At 41.8% G+C, this 14,495-nt stretch overlaps 1 protein-coding gene across 2 annotated transcripts in view; it reads left to right on the top strand.

The window, feature by feature from the left end:
* The first annotated feature begins 351 nt into the window (after positions 1-351).
* The window catches only part of RAPGEF6 (Rap guanine nucleotide exchange factor 6), a 181,626-nt gene continuing 167,482 nt past the window's right edge, over positions 352-14,495 (top strand). For both annotated transcript variants that reach the window (XM_008142669.3, XM_028149018.2), the window contains exons 1-3: positions 352-628; positions 12,288-12,358; positions 14,242-14,298. In XM_008142669.3, coding sequence (XP_008140891.2) covers positions 560-628; positions 12,288-12,358; positions 14,242-14,298 — 197 coding nt within the window. In that variant the 5' untranslated portion in view covers positions 352-559. The remainder of the gene's footprint in view (positions 629-12,287; positions 12,359-14,241; positions 14,299-14,495) is intronic.

Raw genomic sequence — 14,495 nt, 5'->3', positions numbered from 1 at the left:
GGGCGTGGGCCTTGGGCTTGGCCACGCCCTGAGCTTCCGGATCTGGGTACAAACACAACTCCACCTAAAACGCCATCCCCACGGTTCGGCCTGAACGTGCTATTTTTGCTCAGTCCCTCACAGCGGGTATCCGGGCCCTGCACCGGAAGTCGGAGCAGCCCAAGCCTCACCTCCGAGGCGGATCCCGTGAGAGGTTTAGGTGAGGTCTCGCGACGTGTGTTTAAATCTCAGGAAGAAGAGTTGCAAGAGGGTTAACTGTACCGCCCCAGTTCTTACGTCACCGCGGAGTCACGCCCTTGGGCCCTCGTTTGTGTGCGCGCGCGCGGCGCATGCGCACTTGCCCTCCCTCCTCCTCCGAGCTAGCTTCTCTGGCCAGTCGCGCGTGGGCTGAGACCCTGGGCGGGTGTTGCGAAGCCTTGTTTGTTTGAGCCGGGTACCCGCCGCGGTCCGGAGTTTCTTCCTCGCAGGTGACGGGGTTCAGACCCCCTGCCTAGGGTGAATGGGCTGTCGCGTGCGCTGCTAAGGGCTGGCTGGGGAGCTCGGGGCCGGGGCCGCGACCATGAACTCACCCGTGGACCCCGGCGCTAGGCAAGCTCTGAAGAAGAAGCCGCCGGAGCGGACCCCGGAGGTAAGGCCGGCGGACCCGGCGCGCATTCCGCTGCCCTGCGGGCGGCATACCTCTGTCAGATCTGAAACCTGCGGCGACTGTCCCCTTGGAGGCTCACACCTGCTGCCAGAGCAGAGTATCTGTTCTCTGCGTCCCCCGGCCCGGCCCTTCTCTCGGTCTCGGGCGGGTGACGACCACCTTTCCTGCTAGTCTTGCCGCCTTCCCCGCATACCCGTCCCTGCCGGTGACTTCCTAGTGTTTTCGATTAGAAAGCACCATTTACTAAATCCTTATTTTCTCAGGGTAAAACTGTAGGTTTCTGAGTAATATTACTCGTAGGTAGGTAGACTGAAAAAACGAGATAGGAATTGTAAGTAAAGTGTAACAGCCATGTTATTAAGAGATAACATCTCTGTAAGGGTGCCTGAAATACTGTACAAGTGTTTTAAAAACGATAGTTTTCAAAATCGGTTTCAAACGTTGCATCCAGTCAGGTGATGAATTCTGGTGGAGGATGATGCATATTTAAAGATCAGTTCTGAAGGTACTTTTTCACACTCATTGGGAAATTTTACAGTATTTTGTGCTTGGATTCAAACTTTCTGTATTGGGTTAGCTTAAATGATTTTAGTTTGACCTTAAGGCTAGTTTTCAAATACATAACTAAAACCTGTTAACCTTATAGAGTGCTTAGATTTTTTTTTTTTTTTTGGCAGGTTTTCCTTGATTTGGAGAAGTTTCTGTAATAAGTGGTATATTTCCTAAATCAGAAAGCAAAAACTAAAAACAATGTGAAGGATTGTTGGATTGTCTTTTGTATAGTTGCAATAAATGAAATGAAAGCTTTGGTTAATTCTTCCTAGATCACTTTTGAGTTTTTCAGATTTATAGCGTTTTTTATAGTGGGTCTCAATAACTTTGGGCTGATCTTTTGTAACATAACATTCTTCAAGCCATAATTGTAGTTAGGATGAGTAGAACTTCGTTGTTGGAGATCCCAATCTGCATAGAAACAGACAAAGTGTCACTTTCCAGAGTTCTTTTTTGAAATCTGCTTTTATAATCCAATGTGCTTTAATTTCCCTATGATGATTCTTAAAGTAATTGTGAGCTAATTGAAAGCATTCACCTTGAACAGGTGAATCTGCCATAATTTTTATATTATTAGAAAATGTCATGCAAGGCTTGCAATGTTTACTGTCAGTTTTTAAATATTACTTATGATACATTCACATTTTAATGGGAACATCTATTTTCTCTTTTAAAAATACGTTTTTATTCAGAGAGGAAGGGAGAGGGAGAAGGATAAAAACATCAGTAATGAGAGAGAATTATTGATCACCTGCCTCCTCCATGCCCTCTGCTGGGGAACGAGCCCGCAACCTGGGCATGTGCCCTGATCTGAATCAAACTGTGACCATTAAGCCACACCAGCCTGGCTCCTACTTCTCTTTAATAGCGGAATTACCTAATTTGAAATTGCCTGTTTTTGAGCCTTACGAAATTTTCTAAACTGTTCACAAAATTATGTTGGCCATTATGTGCCTTTGTTAAGTACTTTATCTTGTTTTACTGGAAAAGCAGCATGGTGTTTGCTCAGTCCCTCACAGCGGGTATCCAGGCCCTCCGGAAGTCGGAGCAGCCCAAGCCTCACCTCCGAGGCGGGTCCCGTGAGAAGATTTAGTATTTAAGGGAATACTAAACAACTGCCCACAATACACGGACTAAAGCCTTGACATCTAGCAGCATAGCTTGTTAACTACTTAATTTATTGGAAGTGCTTTTAAAGGAGTATAGAATTTGGGGTACAAAAGTATGAATAAAGAAGTGGTTACCTCCCAGCCCGTGTGGCTCAGTGGTTGAGCGTAGACCTATGAACCAGGAGCTCACAATTCAAACCAGGAGGTTACCACCCTGGCCGGTTTGGCTCAGTGGATAGAGTGTTGGCCTGCGGACTAAAGGGTCCTGGGTTCGATTCCGGTGAAGGGCACATGCCCAGGTTGTAGGCTCGGTCTCCAGTGGGGGGGCATGCAGGAAGCAGCCAATCAGTGATTCTCATCATTGATGTTTCTCTCTCTCTCTCTCTCTCTCTCTCTCTCCCCCTTTCTCCCCCTTCATCTCTGAAATAAAAAATATTTTAAAACACAAAACAAAACACACCTGCCCTAATAGTACCTACATTCTATTAGAAGGGGAAGGGTAGAAGGCAAATAAATATAAACTAGAGGCCCCGTGCTCGGATTCGTGCACCAGTGGGCTTGGCCTGTGAAGATCAGGCTGAAACTGGCTCGGTGCATGGATTCATCCAAGGCATGTCTGGCCAGTCTCGCCCAGTCCCGATGGGCCAGAGCATCTGCCCCCTGGTGGTCAGTGCGCATCATAGCGACTGGTCGAACGAACAGTTGGACACAGCATATTAGGCTTTTGTTATATAGGATACGTTACATATATGTTAGCTGATAATTGCTAATAAAGAACAGAATAAAGAGATTGGAAGCAAGGGGCAAAGGCTGGGTTGCAGTTTATTTTAATTTTTATTATTTTTTTAATTTTTAAATATATTTTTATTGATTTCAGAGAGGAAGGGAAAGGGGAAGAGAGAAACATCAATGATGAGGAAGAATCATTGATCGGCTGCCTCCTGCACCCCCCCCCCCCCCACACACACACACTGGGGATCAAACCCACAACCCGGGCATGTGCCCTTGACCGGAATCGAACCCAGGACCCTTTAGTCCACAGGCTGATGCTCTATCCACTGAGCCAAACTGGCTAGGGCTTGGTTGCAGTTTAAATAAGATGGTCAATATTGTGCTGGTACAGATAACTCTTAATTAAAGGCTTGATACACATGATGGAGTTAGCCATGGGGCTATCTGGGGTAAGAGCTTTCCAAGTAGACTAGTTATTGCAGAGGCCCTAAGATAAGAACATGTCTGGTGCATTCAAGGCATAGCAAGGAGCTCTGAGTATAAAGGAGTGAATAAGGGTGAGAGTAGTAAGAGATGAAGTCAGAGAGGTGATGGTGGTGGTATAGGATGAAACATATCATGTAGGACTTTCTAAATCATTGTAAATTCTTTGACTTTTATTTTGAGTGAAAGGGGACTGCCAAAAGTTTTGAAGCAGAAAAGTGACATTATCCTACTTTTTAAAAATTCCCCTGGCTACTTGCTGGTTTGAGTCTAGACTGTATGGGAGCAAGGGTAGAAAGAAGCAGGAGCATCAGGTAAGATGCTATCACATTGCAGGGAAGAGACGATCATAACTCAGATTTAAGTAATAATAATGCAGGTGGTGAGAAATAATCAATTATGGAAATATTTTGACAATGCGCTAACATAATTTGCTCATGGATTGGATATGTGATTTGAGGGAAAGTGAAGAATTGAGCATGGTTTCAGTGTTTTGGGCCTGAATAATGGAGTATTGGAATTACCATCAAAGAGAGTTGGAACTGCCATCAGATGGATGGGGAAAGCTGCAGAAGGAATAGGGGTTGGGGGTATTCAGAAATTCAGTTTTGAACATGCCATTTTTGAAATGTTTATTAGAATTGTTGAGGAAGGAGTTGCATATATAAATTTCTATTTCGAGAGAGAGTGCTTGACTGGAGATAGAAATATTATAGTAATTAACCTAAAGACATTAAAGTCATGAGGCTAACTGAAATTGCCAAGGTAGTGAGTGTACATAGAGAATAGAAGAGGACCAAAGGCAGTGCTGGGGCACTTGATCATTATCCTATACTAGAGGCCCGGTGCACGAAATTCATGCACGATGGGGGGAGGTCCCCTCAGCCCAGCCTGCACCCTCTCCAATTTGGATCCCCTTGGGGGACATCCTCTCACAATCCAGGACCACTGGCTCCTAACTGCTCACCTGCCTGCCTTCCTGATTGCCCCTAACTGCCCCCCCCTCCCCGCCAGCCTGATCACCCCTAACCACAACTGCCTGCCTGCCTAATCGCCCCTAACTGCCCGCCCCCGCTGGCCTGGTCACTGCCAACTGCCCCCCCCCTGCCGGCCTGGTCACCCCCAACTGCCCCCCCCACTCCCTGCTGGCCTGGTCGTCCCTCACTGTCCCCCCTGCTGGCCTGGTCACCCCCAACTGCCCCCCCCACCGGCCTGGTCACCCCCAACTGCCCCCCCCCGGCCTGGTCGCCCCCAACTGCCCCCACTGCCAGCCTGGTCGCCCCCAACTGCCCCTTTCTGACTGCATGGTCGCCCCACGCAGCCTGCTGTTCAGTCATTTGGTCGTCCCTCACTAACCCTCCTGCTGGCCTTGTCGCCCCATGCTCAACACAGGAACTGCCCGCAGGCCCCAGGCCAGCCAAGGCGGGTGCCAGCGGGGGCCCCCTGATTGCCCCGCAGAGGGAGGTGACCTGCAGTGGGGGGTGGGGCTGGCTGGTGGTGGCAGGGGTCAGGGCCGGCGAGTGGGTGGCGCCAGGCCGGCCAAGGTGGATGCCATCAGGGGCCCCCCGATTGCCCCGCCGATTGGCCCTGATCGCCAGCCAGGCCTAGGGACCCTACCCGTGCACGAATTTCATGCACCAGGCCTCTAGTAAAGGAGAAAAGAGCAGAAACCTACAAAGAACAACGGACGGAAGCCAACGGTGCAGTAGAAGAAAAACCAAGAGAGAGAGAGAGATAGTGTCCTTGGAAGCTAAGCAAATAAAGTGTGTAATAGATGGGCATACAGTTCCTTCATTTATCTTATTGTTCCTTGAATACTTATCAGGTGCAAAGAATTATGAAAAAAATATACAAGTAGATAAGAATCAGTGTTTTAAAATCTTGTAATTAGGTGTTTGTATCACATCATTAATGAGTAAAGAACTCTTCTTTTTTGTGGAGGGGACAAAATTAATGGTTCCTTTATTTTGAGCCATCTGTTGTCCTTATGTGAAACTATCAACTCAAGCATAATTCTAGTAAGCTAGATGCTGAGTGTAGAATCATCTTGTAAAGTATGCCATTTAGAGCTGTGCTCTAACTCAGTTTTTACTTTCCTGGTAAAAGTAAAAACTTTTACTTTTCTCCTACTTTGCAGCTTCAGCCTCCACAGCACATTGCCTTTCTTGAGCTAGCTCTGTGATTTCCTTTTCCACTTAGCAAAGTTTTTTGGTTTTTTTTAGTGGAAAAGTTTAGACTTAAATACTCTGTGGGAAGTTTAGGGCTCTAAAACAACAAAAACTGTTAAGGTATTCATTCAAAACTGAGACCTCGCCAAAACCGGTTTAGCTCAGTGGATAGAGCGTCGGCCTGCGAACTGAAAGGTCCCAGGTTCGATTCCGGTCAAGGGCGTGTATCTTGGTTGCGGCACATCCCCCATGGGGGGTGTGCAGGAGGCAGCTGATCGATGTTTCTCTCTCATCGATGTTTCTGGCTCTCTATCCCTCTCCCTTCCTCTCTGTAAAAAATCAATAAAATATATTTAAAAAAAACTGAGACCTCAACTCAATCAAAATTCAACACTGTTCTTTTTCTATACACCCTTTTTCCCCCAATCAGAGTGAGCTCCTTATCACTCTCTTGTGGTTTAGTTCCCTTTCTGAGTGCTTAATACCATGTTTTACACATATTAAATGATCAATAAATATGATAAACAAGCTCAGCCAGTATGTCTCAGTAGTTGAGCATCGACCCATGAGTTCCCTGGTTCAATTTCCAGTAAGGGCACATGCCCGGGTTGTGGGCTCGATCCCCAGTAGGGGGCCTGCAGGAGGTAGCTGATAGATATTTCTCTTTTCGATGTTTCTCTCCACCCCTCTCCCTCTCTCAAATCAATAAAAACATATTTTTTTAAATAAATATATTAAAACAAAATTTAGAACTAATTTTGTAAACTGCTTACGTTAAAAAGAGACTACTTTTTATTCATTAGGACTGCTGATCACCTATACTATATGCTGCATATGTTGACAGACTCCGCTATACTGCTAGCTGCCAAAGTGGATTCTGTGCAGTTCTTGCTCCTCGGAATCACAAGATTCAAAGTCTGGAATGGGTGTGTCTGATTGGCAGCACTTGCATCATTTGCCCAAGTCCTACTTTTACAAAAGTTGGAAAAATGAAAATCTGCTCTTTTTAGCTTCCTCTAAAACCCATAAGCTGAGTTATTCTCCAAAGAGGAGTTTATTTGTGGCTTGACTTTCTTGGTAGATATTTTTTTTTACCATATTGCACTAGGAGTTTAGTATGGCCTTGGGGCCACATTAGCCTACCAGCTATTATATATATATATTTTTTGGAATGCAGCCATACCCATTCATTTACCTTCTTTTTATTTATTTAGAAAAAAAAGTAATATTATTTAACAGTTTTCTGACAAATATTTTCACATAACAAAAGTTTTTATATCACCATATTACTTATATATATATATCCAAAAGTGAACAAGAACAAAAAAATCAAAAGATGCCCTTTCAAAAAAAATAAGAGTGAAATGTCTCTCTTTTTTTTTTTCTTTCAGGAACCTGAAACAAGTTCCTCTCTTAATATACAAAGTCCATACACTATTTATAATAAAACTGCCCTCTGAAATCAGAGAAGCAATGAGAGAACATAAAGGCAGTTATTTTTCAGGAAAACAAAAACAGCCCAGCTCTATGTTACAATGAAAAAGAGACCCATTTATTAATAAAATGAATGCAATACTGGTCTGAAGTGCTCACAGGGAGGTAAAAGTGCTAATGCTCTCTCTGTAATGGGAACGAGTGCTTATATTTCTAAAATATATTGTTCAGCTACATAGAGGCCCATATATATAAATATATGTACATATGCACTTTAATAGAGAACATATAAATAACTTGAGGGGAAATTCACATGAAGAGAAAACTTTCCATCTTCGTAATGCTTCAGGAAGGACACGACGCCCCCACACGTGTGGGCTTGGTATGGGACATGTTAAATGTGATATTTACCTACTTTTTAAATGGTTGTTTTCATGCTACAAAGGCAAAGTTAATAGTTGTTGCAAAAACCATATAGCCCCCTCCCCCAAAACCTAGAATATATACTATCTGGCCTTTATAGAAAACATTTGCCAACCTCTGATCGGAATAATGCTAATACTTCTATTCAAGCCCATGCAGTTACCACTTATAGATGCTGTTGGAGAATATTGTTCATATGGACAGATTATTCCTCTAAAGCAGGGGTCCTCAAACTTTTTAAACAGGGGGCCAGTTCACTGTCCCTCAGACAGTTGGAGGGCCGGACTATAGTTAAAAAAAACTATGAACAAATTCCTATGCACACTGCACATATCTTATTTTGAAGTAAAAAAACAAAACGGCAAAAACACCTGCATGTGGCCCGCGGGCCGTAGTTTGAGGACGCCTGCTCTAAAGTAAGGAGATTGAAGGCAAACAAAGGGGCAAACTTTCAGATATTTGAAGAAGGGCTTTTAGAATCTAACATTGATAAACTTGTCAGTCTCTCTTTAAGACAGAACTGAAGAACCACATATCTATTTTAAAACTTAAGAATTATATTCTCGCTTGGACTTTATAATTGAAATGTGAATTTATAATTCTTTGTCAGCTAATCATGGCATCATCAATGGTGTATCAAAGATGTCTTCTGACTTGAGAACAGAGTAAATAATCCTATATAATAAAAAACTAAGTGCCTGACCGTTCGTTCGACTGTTCGACCAGTCACTATGATGTGCACTGACCACCAGGGGGCAGACACTCTAGCTGATAGGTGAGCTTGCTGCTGGGGTTTGGCCAATCGGGACTGAGCGAGACGGGCCGGACACGCCCTGGAGCCCTCCCGTGGTCCCTCCCCAGCTGGCAAACCTCCCACTGCCCTCCCCGGCCCGGATTGTGCACCAGTGGGGTCCCTCCACCTGGCCTGAGCCCTTTTGCAATCTGGGCTGAGGGTCCTCCCCCCCCCCCATGCACGGATTTTGTGCACTGGGCCTCTAGTATATTATAAACCCCACAATTAAGTTATCTTTTAAATAGGAAAAAAAATCATATTTACCCATAATTACCATTTTCAGTTTTCTTCATTCCTTTGTGTAGATCCAGATTTCCATCTGGTATTGTTTTCCTCCTTTATGAAGTACTTTTAACTTTTTTTTAATATGGCAGGTCTGCTGGTGATGAATTCATTCAGCCTTTGTATATGTGAAAAAAATATATATTTTAAATGTATCATTGTTGAAAGTATTGCAGATGTCCCTCCTCCACCCCCCCTACACCCCCACTGACCCCTTCCACCCTGCTCCTGTCCCCTCTGCAGGCCTTCCCTGCATTATTGTCTGTCCATGGGCTATGCATATATACATGTAAGTTCATTGGTTAATCTCTTGCCACCCTCCCTCCCTTTCCTCTGAAATATGTCTGTTGCTTGCTTCAATGGCTCTGGATTTTTTTGTTCATCAGTTTATTTTGTTCATTAGATTTCACATATAAGTGAGATCGTGTATTAATTGTCTTTCTATGACGGGCTTATTTTGCTTAGCATAATACTCTCCAGGTCCCTCCATGCTGTCTCAAAGGCTAACATCCTTCTTTTTTCAGCTGCCTAGTATTCCATTGTGTAAATGTAGCACAGTTTTTTAATCCATTCATCTACTGATTGGGCTGTTTCCAGATCTTAGTTATTGCAGATAAGGCTGCTATGAACATAGCTGTGCATACTTTTTTTCTCATTGGTGTTTCTGGCTTCTTAGGATATAGTCAATCCAATTAAAAAATGGGCAGAGGGCCTCTGCTCAGCCCCAACCTGCAGGGCCGGGCCCCACCCCAAATGGCAATTACATTTTTAATTTTTTGCTGAAACTCCATACTGTTTTCCATAGTGTTTGTACCAGTCTGCATACCTTACAACAGTGTAGTAATTTTCCTTTTTCTCCACATCCTTGCCAGCACTTGTTGTTTGTTGATTTATTGATGATAGCCATTCTGGTATGTGTGAGGTGGTAACTCATTGTCACTTTAATTTGCATCTCTCTGATGATTGGTCACTCTGAGCATTTTTTCATATGTCTCTTGGTCATTTTTATGTCCTCTTTGGAGAAGTGTGTATTCAGGTCTTTTGCCCGTTATTTGTATTTATATATTTTATATATATATTTATATAATGGTACAAAATGGCTGGAGATGGCCATGGAGGGAGGGAAGAGGCTGGCCTGTGGAGTTTCTGTGATAGCCGATGGGAGAGAAGAAGGAGAGTGTCAGGCCCTTGCAGTCTGGCCCTCCCCATCTGGGCAGGCAACACTCAGTTTGAAGAGTTTGGGGTGGGGGTAGGGCTCAAGGGCACAGGCCCTAGCTGAGGCAGGGCAGGCAGAGTGTCTGGCTAGATGGCGGGCAGTGGCTCCTGGACACAGAGGCTTGGGTCCTGGGCCTGGGAGAGGTTGGGGAGGCAGGAGCCTGCAGCCAGCCCCAGAGGAAGCTCTGGGCCCGGCTGACAGTGGACTTGAGCACAGCACCAAACTGGGGGAGTCCCTTTGTATGACAGCTGCCGAGGTGGGGCCCAGCCCTGCAGGTTGGGGCTGAGCAGAGGCCCTCTGCCCATTTTTTAATTGGATTGTTTGTCTTCCTTTTGTTGAGTTGTATGAGTACTTCATATATTTTGGAAATTAACCCTTTTTCAGATATATCATTGGCAAGTATGTTTTCCCATACTGTGGGTTCCCTTTTCATTTTGATGCTGGTTTCTTTCTGATGGTTCTTTCCCTAATTTCAGATATTTTTTCACATGCATGAGATGATCAGTACTCAACTTAAGACTCAAAGGAGACCCTCTATAGGTTTACAGAACATACTTTGTCTCTATGTAGCTCGCTCTCTCTCTCTCTCTCTCTCTCTCTCTCTCTCTCTCTCTCTCTCTCTCTCTCTCTCCCTCTGTCTCTCCTGCTCTCCTGCTCTCTGAACTCAAGCCACCTTTTGCTCCCCAGACTGCCAGCTTCTGTCCTCAAGATACTATAAGACAAGTGGTACCACTGGTAAGGTGTGATAATCCTGTAAATTCACTCATTTGTTTCGCCTCAAACTGTCTTTTGTTTCCTGAGGTCTTATCTTTTGAAAAATGTTTCATATATTTGTTTTGATTTTTAGCTGTTTTAGGTGGAGGATAAATTCAATCCCTCTTATTACATCTTGACCTAAAGCTGAAGTCCCAAGTATTTTTCTTTTACTTTGGAGAGGATGTCCTAACCACTTCACCCCCTGAAAACATTAAAGGGATGGAGGATGGGGTGGGTGGGGCTGGAAGAGATTAACCAAAGAATTTCTATGCTTATATCCATAACCCATGGACAGACAATAAATATTGCAGTGAAGGCCTGGGGAGGGGGCGAGAGCAGGGTGGAGGGGATCAATGGGGGGAAAAAAGGGGATATCTGTAATACTTTCAACAATAAAGATAAGTTAAAAAAAATACAAAAGAACATTACAGTGGCAGGTCTTTTAGTCCTCATAGTTTATCTCCCACTTTCTGAATGTGTTACCAAGGACTCTTAAGGTATCAGCCACCTCTTGCCTATTCTCTTATTCATTTTATCCAGTCAGCAAGAGATCATCTATGTAATGAGTTAGGAGATCTGTATGTCTTCAGATTATTTTATAACTAAAGATAGTTAAAATAGCCCTAAGGCAAAATTAAAGTTAATATTGTTCCACGTGAGAAATTGTAAATTAATACTGCCCCACATGAATACAAACCGTTTCTGAACCTTTTTGTAATTGGAATGGAAAATATCTTCACCACATCAATACCTGAAGCTTAACTAATCAGTTGTAACAACAGTATTATATCTGGGACTGCAGCTATGACCAGGGCTAGGATTTGGTTAAATCTGTGGCAGTCTACAGTCATTTTGTAGGGTTCATCTGCTTTCTTCATCACCCTTGCTTAATTTAAGTCTTTACTGATGGCACTAGTTTGCTATCCTTTTCTTTACTGGAAACAATATTGTCTTTTTTCTTTAAATCCTCACCCAAGGATTTATGTCGTCTGATAATTCTCTTGTGTATCAAAGCAGGCAAAGCAGTGTTTGGGAGCAGTCTGCCCTGGTATTAAGGCATTATTCTTTATAAGAGAATAAGGAGGTACATTTTATGTATATAATTTAAACTGGATATAATCACTGTGCTAGAGGAAGGTTCCCCACCTCTTTAATAGAGTGAACAATAGGATTGTCTCACTGGATGTCTGATTTAGTAGTACATTAATATCACTTTGAGCACCTTTAGAAAAATATTTTTTAGAAAGTAATATTTTAAGAGGAATATTGACAAACTGGGTTATCTTCAGAGGTCAGCCAGGATGCTTAAATATTTGGAACCTGCAAGTACTGAGACTATATAATCTGGAGGGGGGAAAAACAAAAATAAGATTTTAAAAACTTTTCAAATATTTGGAGGTCACTGAAGAAGAAAGGTTACATCTGTTTAGAAATGAAATAGACTTTCATATGAAATAGTGGGATTTTAATTTCTGGCATTAATTGTGTATAGGCCATCAGCCATACTGCAGGGAGTTGAGGGAGTTTTTTTCAGATCTCTTATAATTCAAGAGATTTTATGATTCTCCTAGATCACCGTTCTAAGTGATTGTTTGCTTGTAATCATAATTGTTGGGGTATCATTATATTTTTAAAAGTATATTTGAAATAATTAATATTTTAAAAGTATATTAAAATAATTTCTATTCTTTAGGATTTAAACACTATTTATTCTTATCTTCATGGAATGGAAATATTATCAAACCTCAGAGAACATCAGCTTAGGTAAGTGTGATGCTGCGTTTAAGAGGCTGTGCTATGGAGTTATTCAAATGAGTTTAGGTAGATAATTGCAGGGCCCAATTCTTTTTAAGGACTTTTTATAGAATGAGCATAAGGAATTTGTATTTTTCATACCAGTTTTTCTTAGCCATGGGAATCCATATAACTTTTGACTCCCCCAAAATCTAACTACTAATAGCCTATTGTTGATCAGAAATCTTACTGATAACATAAGTAGTCGATTAACACATTTAAATATATTTTTAATTGATTTTTTTTTTTTAAGAGAGAGGGGAAGGCAGGGCTGGGGCAGAGAGAGAGAGAGAGAGAGAGAGAGAACAGAGAGAGAGAGAGAGACACGTCAACTGGTTGTCTCCCATACTTGGCCTTAACGGGATTGAACCCACAACCTAGGTATGTGCCCTGACCGAAAATCGTACCTGCAACCTTTCAGGTGCACAGGACCATGCTTCAACCAACTAAGCCACACTGGCCAGGGCTAACACATATTTTATATGTTATATGTGTTATAGACTGTATTTTTACAATGAAGTAAGCTAGAGAAAAAATGTTACTAATAAAATCATGAAGAAGAGAAATATATTTATAGTACTTACTGAAAAAAGTCGGCATATATGTGGACCTGCTCAATTCAAACTCATGTTCAAGGGTCAACTGTAACTATGTAAAGCAAAGCACAGCACTGTGCTAGCATGTGAAAATAAAACTTTTTTGTTTTGTTCTGTTTTTGTAGTTCATATTGATATTTACTATGTCAGATGCTTAAAATGGGCATGGCATGATGTAGAGTTGTATGTATTTAAGTGGAAGGAACAGGATTCTTGATTTGGTATAAGCTCTTGTGGACAAGATCCATAAACTTTCTAAACCTCGTTTTCCTATTGTAAAATGAGCTTTCTCTCCTTCTATCTAATGTCATTGAGATTACACAGGGTATGGCAAAAGTAGGTTTACAGTTGTGAATATGCAAAACAGTTTATTTTTATATTATTATTATTAAGTATTGTATTATTTTTCATACAAACAACTATAAACTACTTTTGCTCCACCCTGAATTTGTAAAAACAGTTTTGTGTGCTATTAACTGTTATTTTAACTTTGCATAACATTTTAATTGAAATGTGTTTGCCTTCCATGGCCAGGTTATCCATCTCTTTTTCTGGCTGTTGTGTTTTTTTTTTTAATGTTTTTATTGATTTAAGAAAGGGGAAGGGAGAGAGGGATAGAAACATCAATGATGAGAGAAAATCATTGATCTGCTGCCTCCTGCACGACCCCTACTGGGGATCAAGCCTGCAACCCCGGGCATGTGCCCTGACTGGGAATCGAACCGTGACCTCCTGGTTCGTAGGTTGACCGACACTCAACCACTGAGCCACACCGGTCTGGCTGTTTCTTAAGTTTTGGGTTATGAACCAGATTGCTAATTAATTCTTTGGAATTTATTATTTTCTGTTTCCTTTACAACAATTCAGGTGTTAGTATGTATCAAGTAAGAAAGAAGAAAACTGAAAATTAGAACATTTAGTAATACTAAGCATATTTTTTAAATGAATGTAAATTTATATAGTTACTCAACAGAATTTGTGTGTGGGTGTTTGCATCTGTCAGGAACTGTTCTTCACACAAGGATTCAGTGTGAATTGACAGGTTATAGGATGTACATAAAGAGTATTATACTTGTTGCCACTTAATATCTAATTGTTTTTTAAAATGTTGCATTTAATGTATATATTTCTAAACTATTATAGTTTAGTGAAAAATGTAGTGGTAGATCTGATCATTTTCTGTTGAGGTGATTATAACAGAATTTTTTAAACAAAATTTATGATAAAAATCTTAAAAATTTTTACTTTTCAAAATAGATTAATGTCTGCAAGAGCACGCTATGAGAGATACAGTGGCAATCAAATTCTTTTTTGGTAAGTACTTTCATAATTAGCTTAAATTAATTGCTTTAATGTTTAAATTTTTACTTTTAGCATTGAAATTCTGGAACAATTTCTGTAGAACAGATTGAAATATATTCACAAACTATGAAATATAACAGGTATCGAATGTACAAAAGGTGTACAGTGTGGCAATGGTTAATAATATAGACACCTGAATTGGGGGACAT

This window comes from Eptesicus fuscus, chromosome 6 (assembly GCF_027574615.1).
Source record: "Eptesicus fuscus isolate TK198812 chromosome 6, DD_ASM_mEF_20220401, whole genome shotgun sequence".
Taxonomy (NCBI): Eukaryota; Metazoa; Chordata; class Mammalia; order Chiroptera; family Vespertilionidae; genus Eptesicus; species Eptesicus fuscus.
Note: the sequence above shows the minus strand (reverse complement) of the source record. Positions and strands in the feature narration are given on the sequence as shown.